The sequence below is a fragment of the Chrysoperla carnea genome, chromosome 4 (assembly GCF_905475395.1).
Source record: "Chrysoperla carnea chromosome 4, inChrCarn1.1, whole genome shotgun sequence".
Taxonomy (NCBI): Eukaryota; Metazoa; Arthropoda; class Insecta; order Neuroptera; family Chrysopidae; genus Chrysoperla; species Chrysoperla carnea.
Genome location: NC_058340.1, coordinates 23,867,161 through 23,887,565, shown reverse-complemented (window position 1 = coordinate 23,887,565; position 20,405 = coordinate 23,867,161). Strand labels below are relative to the sequence as shown.

General features: G+C 28.6%; 1 protein-coding gene across 2 annotated transcripts; it reads right to left on the bottom strand.

Annotated features, from left to right (window-relative positions):
* Positions 1 to 519: 519 nt before the first annotated feature.
* Positions 520 to 13,749, bottom strand: LOC123297586 (uncharacterized protein PF11_0213). Of its 2 annotated transcripts, XM_044879312.1 has the most exons (10): positions 13,599 to 13,749; positions 13,031 to 13,519; positions 8,362 to 8,459; positions 5,758 to 8,331; positions 4,712 to 5,222; positions 4,141 to 4,448; positions 2,801 to 2,976; positions 1,949 to 2,159; positions 1,006 to 1,149; positions 520 to 913 (listed from the first exon to the last, which is right to left on the bottom strand). In XM_044879312.1, exons 2-10 carry the CDS (start codon positions 13,497 to 13,499, stop codon positions 764 to 766), a joined length of 4,641 nt encoding a protein of 1,546 aa, XP_044735247.1. In that variant the 5' UTR covers positions 13,500 to 13,519; positions 13,599 to 13,749; the 3' UTR covers positions 520 to 763. The 2 variants fall into 2 exon arrangements, with proteins under 2 accessions (XP_044735247.1, XP_044735246.1); XM_044879311.1 differs by having other exon boundaries at positions 5,758 to 8,459.
* Between the last annotated feature and the right edge of the window lie 6,656 nt (positions 13,750 to 20,405).

The window sequence follows — 20,405 nt, the reverse complement described above, 5'->3', positions numbered from 1 at the left end:
ATCCTCTATCTATATGTTATATATATATATCTATGCGTCTAAGGCATAAATAAATAATAGCTTGTTTTGATTACCTCATATTTGGATAGTGCCTTCTGAAATTAAATAAAATTCCCTATTTTATTATAACAATTTGTACTGACAAAATATTTGTTTAGTAAAAAATAAGAATGTTTCTTTATTTAAAAAAAATTTAATTTCTTATGAACAAATAGGCCCACACACATAATAAACTCTCATTAAAAATTACAAAAAAAAAACTTGAATAAACATGTAATTTTATAAAAAGACGAATTGTTTCAAAATTTCCTTAATTTTTTTTATACAAATATATTATTAATTTGTAAAATGTTAACATCCTATACATTTTCTTTTTACTCCTCAATTAAAAATGGATTTCATGATTTCCTTACAATTATTTACTAATTAGTAATAATAATATACAAAATATATAAATTTCATTCGAATTTGTTTTCTTCATTTTCTTTTAATACTCATCTGTATATTATAATAGCGGTCCAGAAATTTTTCAATATTAATTTATTCACAAACTACGTAACACAAATCCATTATTTGGAAAAAGAAAACAAATTTATTTATTGAAAAAATGAACCGGAATGAGTCTTCAACATATTGTGTATATCGAGAAATGTTTTTTTCGACGGATTAAATCGCTGTCGCTTTAAATTAAAAAAAAAAAAAGAAAAAAAAAAACAAAAACACGTATTTTGGTCGCTTATTTTTTTTTTTACACAAAACTTATTTAATCCTGTTGTTCCACGAATTTCTTCAGTAATTGTTGGCATTCAGAACTCACCCAATGCTGTGCCAAAATGTGTGATTCTGAGTCAAGTGCTGCATCCAGTTTTAATGATAATGAATGACGTATTAATAGTTTTGTTGTATCCATTGACTGTTTTGGGAGTAAAAATTAAAAATTTGGATATTAAAATTATAAGTAAAAATATTTTTGACGATTTTTATGCAAATAAAATAGTAACTTACTTGTGAAGATTGTGAAGCAATTGCCTTACACAATGGAATTAATTCTTGGAAATAGCCTTCAGGCCACAGTACTCTGGATGCAAGTCCATGTCTTAATGCTTCCATTGCAGTTAAAGTGTGACCAGCTATTAATAATTCAGCTGCCTATTAAACATACACAAATGAAAGTAAATGGTAATAAATCTATTGGATATTTGTAACACAATTTATTTGAAATATTCGAGCCTTTAAACTTTGAACTTCTTGCACATCAACTTAAATAAAATTTCCAAAAATCGTTGCAATAAAAAAACAATTTTCCCTAAACACTCCCGTTGTTAATTTAAATTTTTTATTGCATGAACTGAGTGTTTACTCAGAAAAAATTGTGTGAGACTTTATCACATATCTGTGAAATTGAATGTCCAAAAAGCTCTAACGAATCTGAGATTAAAATGAATACTAAATGACTGCAGACGTAAAGTATTGGTGTAAGTTAAAAGACCCAAAAAATTGGTCCTTTCCTGGAGGAGATCTGTCAGTAACTATACAAAATTATTATGACGAGAAATTATTTTAGCATATTTTGTCAATATCAGGCGTATCATATTTCGATCACTATCGACTACTACAAATATCTTGAAGCTACAAATATTGGAAAGAAAAATAGAATAAAAATCCAAATGAGTAATAAACGATGTGGAGTATGTTTAAGCGTATTCTAAGTACTCTATGATTCACTTTCAAATTACAAACTTATCTACAGAGCCAAGATGGAAGGCTGTAAAAGGTTGGAGTTGAAGTATAAACACACCCAAGAAAGACGTCAAATTAAGTAATTGATTATAATATCCCTAAATTACAAAATACAGATGCCGAGAAAAATAACGAAAATTTTATTATAATTTTGATATAACAAGGAAAAACTGAGAAAAATATTGCCATAAAATTATTCAGTACTTACAACAGCATGAGATGTAACATGTGGTAATGATACACTTGCAGCTCCTTCGGGTAAACAGCCCAATTTACACTGATTCATTGAAAACGTAGCTTTATCTGATACAAATACTAAATCACACAATGGAAGTATTGCAACACCAAGACCAGATGCAGCACCCTGTACACCAGCTATTACTGGACGTGGAAATTGTACAATGGCACGTACAAACTCTCTATAAATTAGATAAAATATTTATATATTAAAATTATTTTTTGTAATAAGCATCAAATTTAATTTAGTAATCTTATATATTATTACTCTAGCAATTTTTGTTTCTGTCATATCCTTATCTTCCTTATTCCTTTATCAAATTCCATGATTCACCCCTCATTTTGAGACTTATTAGGACTAGGTTTGACTAAAAATATACTCACGGTCTAAAAATGTACTGCCAAGGAGAAAAGACGCTGGGTAAATAAATAATTTGAACGAAAAAATGTCCCAAATTTAAATAATAAGTTGATTAGGCAAACATGTTTTATAGATGTTCTCCTAACACAGATGACATTATTAAGCCGGAACAACAGATATTTCACAACTATAAAGATATTTCACAACTTTTTATATAAAATATTTTTTAAACTTGTTCTACCAATACTAATTCAAACAATTAAGCTGTTGTTTTTAGTCACAGGTAGTGTAGTCACGGCCACCGGTAGCACGGGAGAAGTATTCCGTACGGATCAAACTATTCATATTATACGTATTGTTTTTTTTTTCGACTTTCGATTTACTTTTTAAATAGGAGTATATTGAAATATGGTAACAGAATCTTAAATCATTGTAACAATAATATGTTTTTAAATAACTTACTTAACAGCATTTGCCGTTTCTTGCGCAATTGTTTTACGTTTTTCCATATTTTGTTGGATTAGTGGTGTATAATCTAGCCCTCGGCAAAATACACTCCCTGTTGATGTTATTAACAAAACTTTGCAACTGGAATCTTTCTTTAATGTTGCTAATGCATCACAAAATTCACGCATCGTCTGGAATAAAAACCTAATTTTAGTTTTACTGCCAAGCATAATTAAAATATAATAAAAGCTTATAGGCCACAGTACATGATAATTCAGTAGACATATTTATATTTTTACTTACTACATACTGGAAGCTATGAGATCGCATTATTACAATTCTAAGATATTTTTTATTTCGTATAATTGATATGTTGAACAAAACTTTTTGTTGACAAGAATGGAATCGCATAAAAGTGTTTTTCTTGTAAATTTTGTAATTTAATTATGTTTAGTGTTTTTAAAAAAAATTTTTCATTGTCAAATCAAATCATATATCCAAATATAACCAATCTAATTATTTAATCGTAGAGAATCACGATCACGAATTAATAGCATAAAATTAACAATCAAAATTATGACGAAGCCGTACATCTGTATAATATTCTACGTCTATAAAGTGACCTATAATAAGGTTCCAATTAAAATTGTTCGATAAGATTCTTCCTTAGTAGGATTGTCCCATAGTATTTTAACATTTCTACGTCACGAACATAGCACACTATGCCTAAATAACGTTTTTAATCTGTAAATTATTTTGTTCATTTTAATTAGCCTTTTTCCTCCGAAGATTAACTTATATTTAATTATGAACAGCTTTTAAAAATAATTTTCCTGACGAAGTTCAATATTATTTATGATAAAGAATTGAAATAAAATACAAAAATTGGTTATTATTTTTTATTCAACAACCCAATTCTCGAAAATTCGATGTTTTCTTTCAAGATGCTAGGAAAATTTTTAATTTGATAACTAGATTAATATTAATGAATAATTGTATACAAAGCCACTTAATTGCAGTTTTTCTAGGAACCATGAAAGAAAAAGCCATATTTTCTCAAATAAAATGTTTCAAATTCCTCAAAATGAAGCTATATATGGGTAAGAAGTTTCAAACATGTGGTAAACAATGCAGATTATGAACTGCTTACCATTCGGTCACACGAGCGTCGTTTTAAACGTACGTTTGTTGAAATTACTTAGTATTAAATAGACCGTTTTGAACTGGTCGAATCTGTTTAGCATAATATAATGTATGCATGCAAACCTAAAACGTACGTTGAAACGTTTGACCGAAATTTGGTCAATTATTATTTATTAGCCATGTTTAAGGGACAGTTAAAAAATTAGACCAACCTGTATATTTAATGAATTTTTCATTTTTGTTGATGATTGTGGTGTAAAAATAATTTGTACTAATTCATCATACTTTCGAACACTTATTTCTTTATAATTATATGTGCCAGCATTTTGTCGACTACTTGTCCTTTGTTTCTCAACATCTCCACCAGTACCGTCCTTCTTCTTTGAAATTTCATTACTATCTAAACTTTTAACAATATTTTGATATGATTCAGGTGTTGGACTAGAACTTTTAATCGGTGTTTCTTTTTTCGATGTTTTCGGTTGTACGGCACTTCTTAATACTACGTTATTTTCAGTCTCTAAACAAATTAAATAAACGCGTTAGTCAATTATTTAAAAAAAAAAAAAAAAAAAAAAAAAAAAAAAAAAAAGTTATTATCTCTTATCATTTTTGGAAGGACAGAGTTATAAACAAAAGAAATTGATCTTCCAGGAATGTCATAATTCATTCGGATAGACATACTTGACACTAATTCATATCGCCAAAGATAACAAGATCAAATAATGAGAAGGGAAACTTGAGAAGGGTTGGATCGAGATAAATAAAATAAATATTATTAACCTGTAGAATTTTTTTCTTGTTTTTGTTCAGATTCTTCCTTTTCATCTGTCTTCCCATCAATTTTATTTTCAATTTTCTTAAGAAGATATTTTGATTTTGTACCCGTTGGATATATATTTGTTTTATTCTTTTTAATAAAAATAGGAACACCACCTCGACGGCGTAAATTACGTGGCTGTACAATTTTCATAATACGCATTTTCTTTGTTGGTGATGTTGCTACTATCGTAGAATTTTCTTTTTTTGTTTGTTTTTGTGTTGTAATTTTAAATCCATCTTCGGATGTGGTTGTTTTTTTAATTTTTTCATTGCCAACAGGTAAGGTCGGCGCATCAACTACACTTAAACGTCGAGGACTCATACATTCACTAGAAAATGAACTTGAGCTCGAATGTCGACGTATGATACGTGAAGCTTCAGCACGTGGTGGAAACATTGAATTTGGAGAAGGTGGTGGTGATTGTATAGAACTACGAATTGAATCACGTGATTTTTTACGAACAGGTGGTGTCTATAAATGAAAATTTTTTATTAGAAATATTTTAAATAAAAAAGTGCGTTTTTTAAATGTAAATCTAACGTGAGTTGACAAAAATGTCTTGAATAAAAAAAAAACTAACTTTCGTAAGAAAAAAAACAGGGTGTCTTCTTTTAACTTGGCTTATACGTAAAACTCGAAAAATAGTTTTAATTGAGGAAAATGCTTTTAAACGAAAAATATTAGTTTCAAAGGCACACATCTTATACGAGTATTGAATTTGATCTAAGTTTTCGGGCTCAAATAAAAACTCACTCTGATCCATAACTGACAAACATTAGGCGAACTTTTTAAATTGGGAAGTTTTGCTTTATAAAAACAAAAATATTTTTGTTTGAAATTGATAACAAAAATCTAGCTTTTTGCGTGTTTTTTCATTCAATTTGAACAAAAACGTCTTTATGGAAAAACAAACAAGTTTTATTGAATTATTGGAAAATATTTTCTAAATAAGTAGCATTAAAGTTTCTATTGCTTTTATTCAGATAGAATTTTTAAAATTACTTACCGCGCTAGAATCTTTCTTTCGTAATGCTTTTGGAGCTGTTTCTGGTGATGTATTTAATGCAGACAGAATCATTTTTTTCTTTTTAGCAATCTCCTTATCGAATTTATCCAATGATATGACACGTTGTTGTCTACGTACCAACGGTGTTTTTTCATCCTGCTCCACAGAATACAACATATTAACTGCACCTTCATCCATTAACAATTTATCAATTTCTGACATGTATTTGAATTTCTTTTTACGTGCTTGTGGTGTCCCACCTGATGATGAAGTTGATGTTACAGATTCGACTTTTCGTTTATTTGGTGTCACATTTGGAGAACTGCTTTCTTCAGTTTCTTCTTTTATGTCCTCTGTTTTATCAACAGTATCATTACTTATTACATTATTCTCTTTAATATTCTCTTTTTTTTCTGAATCATCATTTTCATCCTTCACGGATTCGTCTTTATCCTTAATTATTGCATTACCAATTGATTTTAATTTTTTCTTCGATATCAAATGTTTTACATTTTTAGGTTTTTGTACTTTACCTTTGGCGACAGATGGTAATACATATGTGGGTGCTTTTAAAGATGGATCCCAAATAATTTTTCGTTTAATAATACGAGATCTTTTACTAATTAAGACATTACTTGTATCATCAGTAAGGAAAATTTTGTTTTCAATTTTTTTATCGTCTTTATCATTTTTTTCTGCTTTAGCATTCTTATCTGCTTTATCATTTTTATCTTCTTTAACATTATTATCTTCTTTATCATTTTCATCTGCTTTATCATTCTCATCTGCTTTATCATTTTCATCTGCTTTATAATTTTCTTCTTTTTCATTCTTCTCTGCCTTTTTAGCATTCTTCTTATTAGCAGATTCAACTTTCTTTGTTTTTTTACTTGTTGATTTAACCGGTTTTGGAGTTTCAGACGTAGATTTTCGATTATATTTTCGCCGTTTCGGTGATAATTGCTTATTAAAATCTATATGTTGTTCTAATTCCTTTGGTATTACAATATCTTTTAAACTTGGCTCAACTAGTGGGGCACCCTTTCGACTGTACGTTTTCACTGACGCTACAGTTGCGCCATATTTATTTGGTGTACCAACAGTTTTTGTATTTTCAACAAATTTAAATGGATCCCCTCCTTCAACTGGATTTTCAGTTTTTTCAATTATTTTTGTTGATGGAACATTCGTGAGAACCACATTGTTATTTTTACCTTTACGTTTATTTGTTGTCGGTAAATCTGGCATTTCGCTTAATTGTTGTAATGCAATTTCACGTTCCAGATCGGGATCGAGTTTCTTTAGTTTTGACCGTGGCGTACCTGATGACGTTGTTGTTAAAATTTCATCAGCTTTTAATATTTTAGAATCATCTCCAGCTAGATGTGTTTCCTTTGCCTTTTGTAAGTTATAAACATCAATATCGGCATCACCTTCTAAGATGTCTAATAATTCCTGGTCTGTTGTTACATTTGTAGGAGTTGCAGGTTTATCAAAAACAGGTGGCTTTATATCAACATTATTTAAAACTGTTGGTGAATTGTTTAACGATTTTGGTAAGATTTTACTCGCTAATCGTTTAATTATTTGATTTTTGAATAAAACATCTCCGCCAGGCGGAAGATCTGTGGATTTTCGGCTAGATTGTTCGATTTCCTTACAAAGGTCTTCTTTTGAACATACAACATACGGATATTTGGATGAACGATTTGAGCGTCGTTTCTCCACAATTTTTGTTGTTGGAGTACAGCTTGAATCATTGTTCGTGGATTGGGTTAAATTGGAAGGAGGTGGTTCAATATTTAATTCATGAATAACATATGAATTTTCATTTGTTGCATTTGGTGCAGAATTCATATCTGGATTTTCATCAACAGATATAATTGTTATTCCACTATTTTGATTATTTAAGTTCAAACCCGATAAATCATGAAGAATTATAATATTTTCTTGGTTTTCATTTTTCTCTGTATTTTCTTCAGTATTTTCAATAACTGTACAAATAATGGAATTTGTTGAATCACCACCCTGATCACCTGAATGATTATTTTCTTCATGTATATCAGGCTTCTTTTCGACATCATCTTGAACGATTTCTTCAATAATTTTATTTTCAGTATTTATATTCTCATTGGGTGCACTTCCATCATCCCATTCCATGGCAATTATTTCAGCTGATGATTTTTCATTAGTTTTTGGAGAAGATATTGGTGCAGGACTTGATGCTGATTTCGGTGGAAAGTCTGCATCACCTTCACCATCAGACATATTCCATTCGGATGCGATACTATCGACAAGATTTTGTGAATCAATCTTTTGTTTGGCACTAATACTGTTGTTAATCTGTTGTGTTTCTGATTTTGGCGTTGGCTCAACAGGTTCTGGTGATTTTGTATTATCTTCATTGTTAATTATTTGAACGTCGTCAGGTGAGGATGAATCATCTTCGATATTTACAATGTTACTATCATTTTCTTCGATATTCACAACATTATTATCGTTTTCTTCGATGTTTACAATATGGCTCTCATTTTCGTCTATGTTTACAATAGTACTCACATTTTCATCCATGTTCTCAATATTACTCTCATTTTCGCCGATATTTACATTATTCCTCTCATTTTCATCGATATTTACAATATTTTCATTTTCTTCAATATTGACTGTATCATTCTCTGCAGTAAGTGTAGAATTGTCTTTGTCTGTAATTTAAAAAAGAAAAATCATAAATTTTTCTAAATCCTTTAAGGATACACCTCAATTGTTTGCTTCAAATTCAACTCATAGAAACGTAACTGAATGCTGTATCAGTCCGATCAATAAATCATAGAGAACATCGAGCCGGAATTGTTTTTAAGAAATTAAAAAAACAACTTCCTAAGTAATAGGTACGTTAGTGCCATTTAGCAAAAAAATGTTGAGCCTTTATGATTATACAAAAGCAAAATTGGTAACGCAGGAGCTGCGTCAATTATATGTAAGATAAATAGATTATTCATTATCAAATCCATGGAGACTAGAGAAGGAGACCGAACACAAGTGGGAGAATTGTAAACTTAATAGTAGAAATTATTTTTACTACTTGCATCGCTAATTTTCGTTTTGCACATAATAAAAAATACAAGCATGTGATCAGTGTGAATCGTAAATATATTTGATTAGAATTATATAGAACTATTGTACGTACTTAGGTATTAAACGTATGAACTTCGTACGTATGTGCATGTCTCGAAAACGTTTATTTTAGAGAAAAATGTGTAAGCAGGGTGTCTAGCCAATTTGGAAAGTATTTAAGGACATTTCAAGTATTTCCAGGACTGAAAATATTGTTTTTTAAGAACACATTTTTAATTTAAAAAAATAATTTACTAATTTTTTTAAATTTACACTTATAAAGACACTATGCATGAGTACCGAGTGCAGCGACTATTTATAGTTGATTATTTTCAGTAACAGATGCATGACCGGATAAAAGAGATTTCTTTCCGATGCTTCAAAATGCTATTAGATCGAGATAACAATTGAAATATACAAAATTAAAAATATCCCCGACAAATATTTCGGGTATGGAACCCTAAATTCGCACTTGAAACATATCTAAGAACACTCTCCATTAAATTGCCAATTTTTTAGTTGAAACTCGCCACTTGAAACATAGCTAAGCACTCTCTATTAAATTACCTATGAAACGAAACAAAAAAAAAATCAGACAGACAGACACACACTCTTTTTTTGGTTCGTTTTTAAGTACAAAAATACACATTTTCAAGGATGCGAAAAAAAACAATGACATTCCCAGGTTTTCAAAGACCGCTAGACACTCTGGTAAGGATTTTGTTTTGCTTTAACTCAAAAAAATATGCAAATGTTTAAAAAACATTGTATGCTTTAAATTTAAAAAAAAGTTTAACATGCACTTTCTTTAGAGTACATGTATATACATTTCGAACACGATGGCGTAAAAAAATTCTATCTGAATATTAAGTAGCTATTTTAAAAACCTGTGATACTTTAAAAAAAAAAAAAAAAAAAACAAGTTTTTTCCATCACATCCTTTTTTTTAAAATTCTGGTGGGGAAAACAAATTAACCTAACATTTGTTACTTAGTGCAGACATCAGAACCCTAAGTTTATGCATATAAACTTAGAGTTACAGTGACACGGAATTGAAAAAAAAATTAAATTTTTATCACAAATAACTTTCTAGACATCCATAGTATTTATAATTATAGCGGGTTAGCACCCCTTTGGTTGAATGATTAATACATACTTGAAACTTCGTAAGTGGTTTCCTTTTGGCGAGTCTACCAAACTTTATACAACTTCTTTGGAAAGTGCTGAGTTTTCAAATGAGCATAGTAATGTCATATTTAAGCTATCGGTATGGAAATTTATCGGACACAAAATAATATTATTAATTATGCTGCGTTTTATCATACGGATAGTTTTAATATGTTATCATGCTCATTTGAAAACGCAGCTATTTTGAAAAAAGTCGTAGAAAGCTTGGTAGATTCGCTAAAAGGAAGTCACAAAGTTTCAAGTATGTACTGATCATGAAACAAAAAGGGCGCTGTTCCACGTTTTAATTATTATTGTTCACAAAATAAAATTACTTAATTTTAGTAAAATATTTAATATATTTCAAAATAACTATTTACTGTATATCGTGAAACACATGTGAACGCTTAAGTTGTCTATTGCTTACGGGGCTGAGGGACGGAATTTCATGTTTGAGCTAAGTTTAACTCCTTATTTCGGTAACAAATTAGGGTTCGCTTTTTAGATTCGATATTATTTTCTGAAATATCGTTTTATCATGATCTGACTGACCAATTTTTACTTTTTTATTTATTAAAGAAAACGTATTCGAACTAGAACAGTATTTTTTTATCAGGTGACTAACCGTACGATTTTTATTTTTAATGTCTACAATTTTTGGACGTTAGCTCAGACTGAAGTATATTTCGGCGTGTAAAACAATATAGAAATTTCAGCTTTATATCCCTAAAAAACATTCTGTATCCATGCCTGAGGTCTCAGCCTTAGGATAAGGCTTGAGTAGAGACAATTAAGCTTTAATACTAGAGTAAATGTAAGCTTTTTTTAGTCTCGTGATAGAAATGAACTGTATGAACTATTAAAAACTTAACAGGCATAATTTCATACGGTTTATAGATCATTGAAGTATCACAGATTTAAACACAGATTATAGTTTTTAATTTAAAACAGATCTGCAACTCTCTGTACAATTTTTACTATTTTGGTTCTCTGAAGGTGCCTTTCTCTAGGTGGCTCTACACGTTATATTCGTGTAGGGCCATCTATTAGTTTTGATAATAATTTATCCATTTCAATGGTTGTTGGGGAAACAATATTTTATATATTTTTAAATAAATAAACAATACGTCTTTCAAAATTCGTTTGCATGTCATTAAAATTCGTTAAATTTCTTTGTGTGTATTCTCAATTGATTGTCTTTATTAACATTTTGTGGATTATTTGAATAATGGCATTATTTAAGTATTTTGGCCGTTTTCATTGTGCCCCTGTTCATTAACAAATTAGTGTAATTTAGTCGTTTTAGGTGTGTTTATATTATTTTCCGATTTTTTTTATCGATGTACTGAGTTTATTTTAGCGCTTAGGTATTGTTAATCGTGTTGATTACAGTTAGGTAGTGTTTAATTGTGATTATAATTGACTATTAACGAAATAAAATGGTTTAACATTGCATTTAACTTACATCAAACTAATAATTAACTGTTAATATTAAAATAAATATGCTACTTTATTTCCAGAGATGTGCAAAATACTTATGAAAAGGTATTTGAAATGCAAAATACAAAATACTTTTGATTTTTTGAAAAAGTATTTGAAATATAAAATACAAAATACGTATTTTCAAAATACTTTTATAAAATAAAATACTTTTTTGCTTTTTATTTTTTGAGAAACATTTATGATATATATAATAATTAATATTATATTTTTAAGTAAGACTTAAGTAAAACCAATTCTTCAAACATTTTATCGCTCATTTTTCTTCGATGAGGCCTCAGAATCATACCCCCAAAAGAAAAGAGTCGCTCCACAGGGGCTGAACTCGGCAAACAAGTGTTATATTTCAAAAATATTTTTCGTATTGCAGGGTAAATATTTAAGCTCTTTAAGCTAATATCTTTATTATTTAGGTATTGCAGTGTTTCTAAGTCAGCGGTGCTGACAGAGACCCCGTATTTTCACCACCACTTGCAAAGGAATCAGAATCCTCTAAAAACATATAATAAGATTCAACTCTTGACTTTTTTTAATATCAATTTCAGTAGCGCCTAAAGCTTCCGACTTTTGCTTTTCAGTTCAATTAATTTTTCGTGTTTCAGCCAACATTAGTTCTTTCACATATTCCCTTCGCTCTTTTGGTACCCATTTTATTTTAAAGAACGGGTGTGATACTGAGGCTAAAACTGCATCATTTGCTGCTGGCTCCAGTAAAAAAGTATTTAGTATTTTCAAAATACAAAAATACTTTTCCAAAAGAATAAAAATTATCTAAATACAAGATACAAAATACATTATTTTAAATATTTAGATACAAGATGAAAATACGTATCTTGTATCTTGTATCTGTATTTCAAATACTTGTATCTTAGATAAGTCACATCTCTGTTGCAATAAATTATTATTTTATTAATATTTGTTATTTTATTTAAAAAAAACTCCACTATATTTAATTAGAAAAGAAATAAATACAAAAAATTTTTAACAAAAATGATAAATTGAATAGAAATATTTCGAATAGTATCTAATTCCCGCCATTTATTTAAAAAAATAATTTATTGTAAGTGCCTTTCTCCAGGGTGCTTTTTGGACAACATTTCATGTACAGTAGAGTTGCCTATCTATTTATGTAATAAATTATAATCTGTGATCACAGATTTAAAACAATTATTATCAAAGCTATGTTCGCTTGTTTTCAAGATTAAGCATTATTGGATTTTAGTACTAGGAAAGACTCTATCTAGCGATAGAAAAATAACTATAGTTTGCAACGCCCATAGATACACAATATTTAACGGAAATGCTTGTTTACAATCTTGCAAACTATACGCACGTAAAAGAGTACAGCACATTAAAGTGTACAATAAAGTAGGTATCTTTTGCCTTTTGATTAAATGAAACAGCTGATTTGTTTAAAGCATGCTGCATGGTTTACATTTTTTTTACTAGTAGCGCTGACATCTTACAATCGAATAGTTAAAATATAACTCACCGCCAGTTTGATCTATTTTATATTCGTTTTCATTATAATTCTCTGGTTTTGATTCACTATCAATTTCACTTTTATTATTTGAATCATTTTGGTCTGATTCTATTTCAATAACATCGTTTAAATCGTTTTGTCTAGTTTTAGCTTCCTCCATTTTGCCATTACTTGTTTGGCTATCTTCAATTAGTATTTCAATATTATTTTCATCTATTTTTTCTTGTATATTCCCATTATTTTGTTCCAGTTCACTTTTTGAACATTCAAAATCAATTTCCATATCATTATCTGATGGAATATTTTGAATGTTTTCAGTATCCTCTTTTAAATCATCTTTGATTTCATCAATCTTTAAGCCAGTACTTTCTATGGTTTCATTACTTTGTAATGTAGAATTAGTTATTTCTAGTTCTGTATTACATATTATATCTGGTTTGGAATCTGTATCTGGAGGTTTTTCACCGATAATATCCATTTTGATTTGCTAAATTCAAGCTGAAATATAAAGGAATTATTTCCTAAATAAGTATATGGTTTTAAACTTAAATTTTTATAGGTATATAATATTTCTAACCTGTGTATTTTTATTAATTACCGGAAAAATGCACCTTCAAATTTATTAATATTCGTGAACAAACATCCAAGTTATTTTATTTATTGGTGAGTATAAGATAAAGAAAGTTAGTTTGTAAAACACATACACTAAATGTTTGCTCTTTGTCAAGTAAAAAAAATTTATTCGAAACTAATTTTATAAAATGTCAAATTGACTAAAAACTTTAAAACATAATTATTAGACACATCACTTTTTAATAATGTTAAATAGAATATGTAATTATTTTAGGGAATATTTTAATGATTAATTAATTCATATTTGTAATCATTTTATTTACGATTGCTGCCTTGTTTACGACTGCAATCTACTATACATTTTCATGTTACCAACTGTGTAAATTGTAAAATATATTTTTCATAATCGAATTTTTAATCATAAATGGCTTATTAAAGAAAATTTTAAGAAAAAAATATTATCTGATTGTTGAAAATATGTCTATAAATCAGTTCATTAGGAATGATTTAAGTTTTTTGATTTATTTAAAGTATAAAATTTATCAAACTTCAAACATTTTCTATTTATTGTAATAGATGTCACTGAAGTGTATTGATTTTTTTCGGCTTTATTTGTAAATAAATTACGTAAATCATAGCAAATACAGAGTTATGTTGCTTGTTAGTAACTCTAACGAATATAATTTATTTTATATTATCTTAGTGCAAAGGAGTACATAGTACAGCAGATGACCATGAAAACTAATCTGCTTAGCTGCTTAGAGTGCTTAGCTCTAAATTAAAATTTCGGATTAGGAAATTGTTTCCAAAGACCCATGACCCAATTTATTGACTGATTTTGATATGCCTTACACACTAAGCGTTACCCTAGAATACGCCATAAAAAGTTTTTGATTCAAAGAATTATATTAAAATTTCCACATTTTATTATTTGAGTTTTATGAGTAAACATCTAAACATGGGCACAAACGACGGATGACAATAGAAGTAGGTTTCTGGTTTACTAAAATAATACTTCAGTCAATAACTGATGTAATTACTCATCATACAAAGTATTAGTAACTCAAAACAAGACATTAATAAATTATCTCATATGGCCCCGGTGGCGGATTTAGGCTTGATGCCGCTCTAGACACGATTGATATGTCGCCCATTTTGCTTTGTGAGGGAGTGATTATGATTACTTTTTTTTGGTACCCTAATCCTAATATTCTATTATCAGTTCCTAAAGGAGTGATTATTGAAATTACAAATATAATTTTTAAATATTTTTTAAATTTTATAGATAAAATTGTAATTAAATTAAATATAAATTAGAAACTTGAATATAATTTTTCAAAAATAAATAGTTAACATTTTATTTAAATAATCGCGTTCTTCTACCTGGCTTTGATTTGCGCGAAATAACGTCGATTATATTTATCTTTAGTTTACCACAAACCCCCCCCCCCACCAGACCGTCTTTGTCAATTTGTCAACGGTCCCTTCTTGTTTCTAGAAGAAAAAGAGAAGTTATTTGAAGTGTTAATGAGTTTTATCAACGAGCTGTTATGAGTGCATCTAACTAAAATGATGTTGTGAATTTTGGTCCTTTTCGTTCATATTAACTTTACTTTTTCTGTTTGCCGAAGTTCATTAATCCTATCCATCAAGAAAAATTACCGTTTAAAAGTGTTATAAATTGAAACAAAATTGTATACTTACCTGTCACACTTCTAGACATTGTCGATATATACAGGGTGGGCCATTTTAATATACTGGCTTGTAGTTCGTTATGTAGCTAACCAATCAAAAAATAACTTAAACGAAAGCTACAGAGTTTGATCTTCAGATTAAACCTAGTAAACGGAAAAAGGGAATAATACTTTAAATTAGAAAGTTGATCCTCATAGAAAACTAACGATTTTTGTTTAAAACATTTTTTCGAAAAACGTTAGCGGAGAAAATGCGGCTTAAAAATATCATTGTCATTATTGCATTTAATCGAAAGAAAATACACTTAAAGTTTATCGATAATTGTAGGTCAAAGTCATGGACACAGGTGAATGTCATCTATTATTGCCCTTGAAAACTTTTGGTTAAAGCATTTTTCCGTAGTTAGCGTGTTTTCTTTCGATTAAATGCAATAATGACATATTTTTAGGTCGTATTTCCTCCGAAAGCTGGCTATTTTCGAAAAAATAGTTTAGATGAAAAATGTTAATTTTTCTATGATGATCAACTTTCTAATTAAAAGTGTTATCCTATCTAAATTGGCTATTAAGGAAACTCGAAGAAATAGATCCAATCTTATGTCAGAACATGATGTCCCCCATCAAAATGACCCACCCTGTATACTTGTTAATAAAAAAAATACTTTTTCCATTTTAAAAAAGTTTTTGCTAACCATTTAAAAAAAAAAATATGGGGATGATCGTGGAACATTTCTGAACACGATGCATACATAAAAAATCGAAGACCTTTCAATAAATCGATTCGAATTTCTAGAAATAAGTAGTAATATTCTGTAAAATTAAAAATAAAATATAATCAGAATAACGAATTTTAAGATATATATATTTTTATATTAAGTAAAATGTATGTACATTGAAATCCGACATAGAAGAAGGTTTTTATAATCAGCTTCCTGACAATCACAAATCACAGCCAATTGCATTTTTCCAAAAAAAAAAAAACTAAATTAATTGTACTAAATAAAAATTAAGTAACATTTCTCTCAAAATATATATAAGAATATCGCCAACTTATATTAAACAAAAATAAGCATAAAATATATATGTAGTTTTTTTTTTATAAATAAAAAATAAAATATTCTTCAGTTATAATAATAATCTTAAAGATATGGATAACAAATATTAATATTTCATTATGTGTTTAAATATTTGAAATTTAAAGCCAATTCCATAATTGAAGATGGATGTCGTTTATTCGGTGTCGGATATCAGACGCATGCGGAATATGAGCTATATTTGCCATTTAACACGGATTACACGGATTATATCGGTAAGGGTGACAGAAAATTTGGTCCTCAAATAGAGAAAATTTTAACTAGCACCACTATGGAATTATTTGTACTTTTAAATTATGTATTTGATTAAGCCTTGCTCACATTATAATATAGCCTACTAGCAATTATCCCCCGTGTCGCTTGGAAATTTCAATTTTAACACAAAGACTACCGCTTTATAGAATTCACTTCTCTTATTGTCACTTATCTCCCCTTTGTCTACAATTTCACTGGTTTTAATTTTTTGGTGCTGAATCCTAATTTTTTGGAAAATATTATATAGCTCATGTTACTTGCTGATAATGTAACTTTCTACACGTGAATGAATTTTTAAAATCAAATTGGATTCAAAATTGACGAATTTTCATATAAACTTGCATTCTCTTTTTCATATTATTGTCGTAACGTGAACAAGGCTTAAGTTCTATTACTATTTGCACTCTAGTGACTTATAGCCCATTTATTACACTTCCATTATTTACCCCTTTAAAAGTTTCAATTTTCAGTTAAATTGCTGTACGTCAACCTAACCTCTAGTACCTATACCATTTATCTTTCTTTTATTTGAAGAAAACGTCTAACACAAAGCAAACAACATACGGCTTCAATTGTAGAAAAGACGTGGGTTTGAAAGTTTAATAAATAAAAGAATTAAACTCAAGTAGTTCCATTTGATATTTCTTATAATAGTTGCATAAATTGTCTAAGATTTGGTAGCGATTTTATTCGTAGTATTTCACCAGAGTTGTATTCTTTAAACTACAGTATTTTGCTTAACTAATATGAAATTAAAAGTTATGGACTGTGTGAAGCTTTTTAATGAGAGTACTAAAGGTCCATAATAAAGCAATGAAAATAATGTCATCACTATTATGGAAAGATAATCAAAAAGTGTGTTCTATCTATCTATCCCTACTAGCATTAGTTGATGTGCGCAGAGAGATCAATTTATAATCATGGTCATCGCATAGTCGGCTATTTTCGTTCCAAGCATATGTAATCAGTAGCTTATTATTCCGACCACGAAATAAAGATACAAGAAGTCCGAACGGTATAGGCTTTTCCCATGGTATTCATGTACACAATAATAAACCCAGATCATAGTTCTCTTTTCTGACTCTGGCTGCGCAAGAATTCGGAACGTATCGATGCTATTATTATATGTCTCCTAAATTGAGACCATTCGTTCAACATTACGTTTGGATTTCTTGTATCTATAATTCGTGATTCCGACTAGTTTTTACTATCGCCATGTTTATAGTTATTTTAGGCCCCAAAAATAGAATTGAAAAAACGGTTCTCTATTTAATACTCCACTTAGGCCCGGGTAATAATTATAAGGAAGCTTGAAGTCTTAGGAAAAATTTGGATTTTAGTTTATATAGCCTATTTCTTGGTGTTTTAATAAAACTCAGCAAAATTACCATTAATCCGTGAGTAATCAGTTTGCGATGTCTTACTGATGTTAACTTATAGAGGAAAAATGGAATACAAATTTAGTAGGTTAATAAGGTTCCTCCAAAAATTACCGTTTACTAGACTTTAGAATAATATTCGAAATATTCTAAAATGCTTATATTTGTATTTTAAGTATATAGATTCATATGCAAAACAACTTTAATAAACATGTACTCGAAGTTTCGTTAATTCCTTCTGTTGGAACAAATAATTTTGTATGTTGTTTCATTCTGAAAAAAGAATGATCAACATGCTCTGAGTGATATTTCCTTCTAAATGGATAAAAAAAATAGGTTCAAAAAGCCTTAATTTCCGAAGAAGAACCTTTTTTGATAGAACCAAACACGGCGATTATATAAAAGAAGAAACTGTAGTTAGAACCGCCTTTTAGTAAACGTGATATTATAGAAAACAATGAATAAATTGATCATGAAATACTACAAATAAGTCTGTTGCTAACTTTTAGATTTTCACTCAAATGAAAGATAGCGGTTTCATTTTTGAATTATAACGAACATTAAATATATTAAAATTTTTGTTTAGAAAATGAGTGTACCTAACAATCGATATTCTAAAAAAAATAATGCATTTGAATTAATTTTTTTGGACCTTCTTTGGAATGACAAAATTTGTTACATTCATAATATGCATTAATTTGATTCAATCGATTGCCAATACTTATGGAGTAAAAGTCTTTAAAACTTAAGTTTTTCTTAATTGTATTGAATTTGCAAGTGTATTTAATTTTATTCAAAAATCACTTTTTTTTTTAAATTGCAATTTATATTTTAAAATTCAACATTCCGTAATTATTGGATTAATTTGTTGTTGATGTACAGGTCTGTAGCTTTGAATTAAAAACGTACATGCATGCTGGTGCAAACAAATTTTCACTTTCGTCTAGTCTACGTCCCTGTATTGACTATACTTAGTTATGTCATATTAATAAAGCTTAGGTAAATTTTATGAATACAATTTTTAAATCGATTAACAAGTTATTGTAACTAATGAAAAAAAGGAAAATTCTTTTTAAACATTTTAGGAATGTTTGTTTGTACTTAAAAAATTAAAATACAGGGTACCCAAAATTAACGCAACAAGTAATTTTAATAGAAAATACAGATTTTTAATTAATTAATAGTAAATTGTTTATTGATTCATAAAATGTCGAATTATATATGGAATAGCATATCGGATAAAATTTTTAGCATTAGAGTAAAACTTTCTAAGGCTTTGCTGGCACATACAAACATTTTTGTAGAATTTTTCTTTTACCGTTTTGCATAAATGTGACAGAATTCAAGATATGGTAATATATGGGCATAATATGATCGGTTAATTATGGCCTAGTCTCTCTGAATTAAAAAAACAAATATCTTTACACATTTTATAAAGTTAAATCACGATTCTAATCATTGTTTATATGAAAATACTAAGTCGTAGTTGCTAAACCATTATTATTTTTAAAATAATGTTTAACAGTGAAAGCGCGTGGTTCCAAGATGGTTTCTCATATGACCCTCAAATCTCAAAACTTGCGTTAATTTTGGAATACCCTTTTAAAACATGCTTTTAAATTTATCAATGATTACGTTACCTATAATTCGATGAATAAATTATACTTTTTTTTTTTTGTAAAACAAAGCGTATTCTCCAATTTATTTAGTATTTTTTGTTACAACCACATCAAATGTGAATTTTAATTTCCTTAATGCCTAATTTCAACTTTTTTTTTGTTATAAAAAATTTATTATTTATCATATAATGAATGTAACTATGTTTTGAACTTGCAAAAATGTGCGTAAAATAGTACGGATGAAATGTAACACAGTAAAAGCGACCATGTTTAGATTCATGTTGTCTGTTTTTCGGATGTTGTTTCAACCACTCTTGCTTGAATATGAAAATTTGTATTTCATTAATAAGTCAAAATTGAAGAACCGAAATTAATAAGTTTGGTACTTGCAATGATGCCCCTAATATTATAGACAAATTGATGAATCAATTTGATCCATCACTCATGATTTAAAAAAAAAAAGAAAGACAATTCGAATATTTTCAGGTCGAAAATTTGGTTTCATTTGCTATGTGATGAGAATTACAAAACTGAAAGGAAGTTTTTAATGGGGAATTAAAATTATTTTTACTCGCCATGGTAAATTTCCGGGAACGAAAGAATAGAATACACGCTTTTATTACTTTTAAGGTAAAACTCCTTGAAAGCTTTGCCTGTCGGAACAATTTCGAGTTAAAGGAGTCAACATATCTAAGAAATGATACCCCACAAAAACTAAAATTGATCATATTGCAGCAATATCGATCCTAGTACTTTTTTCTTTTGATTAA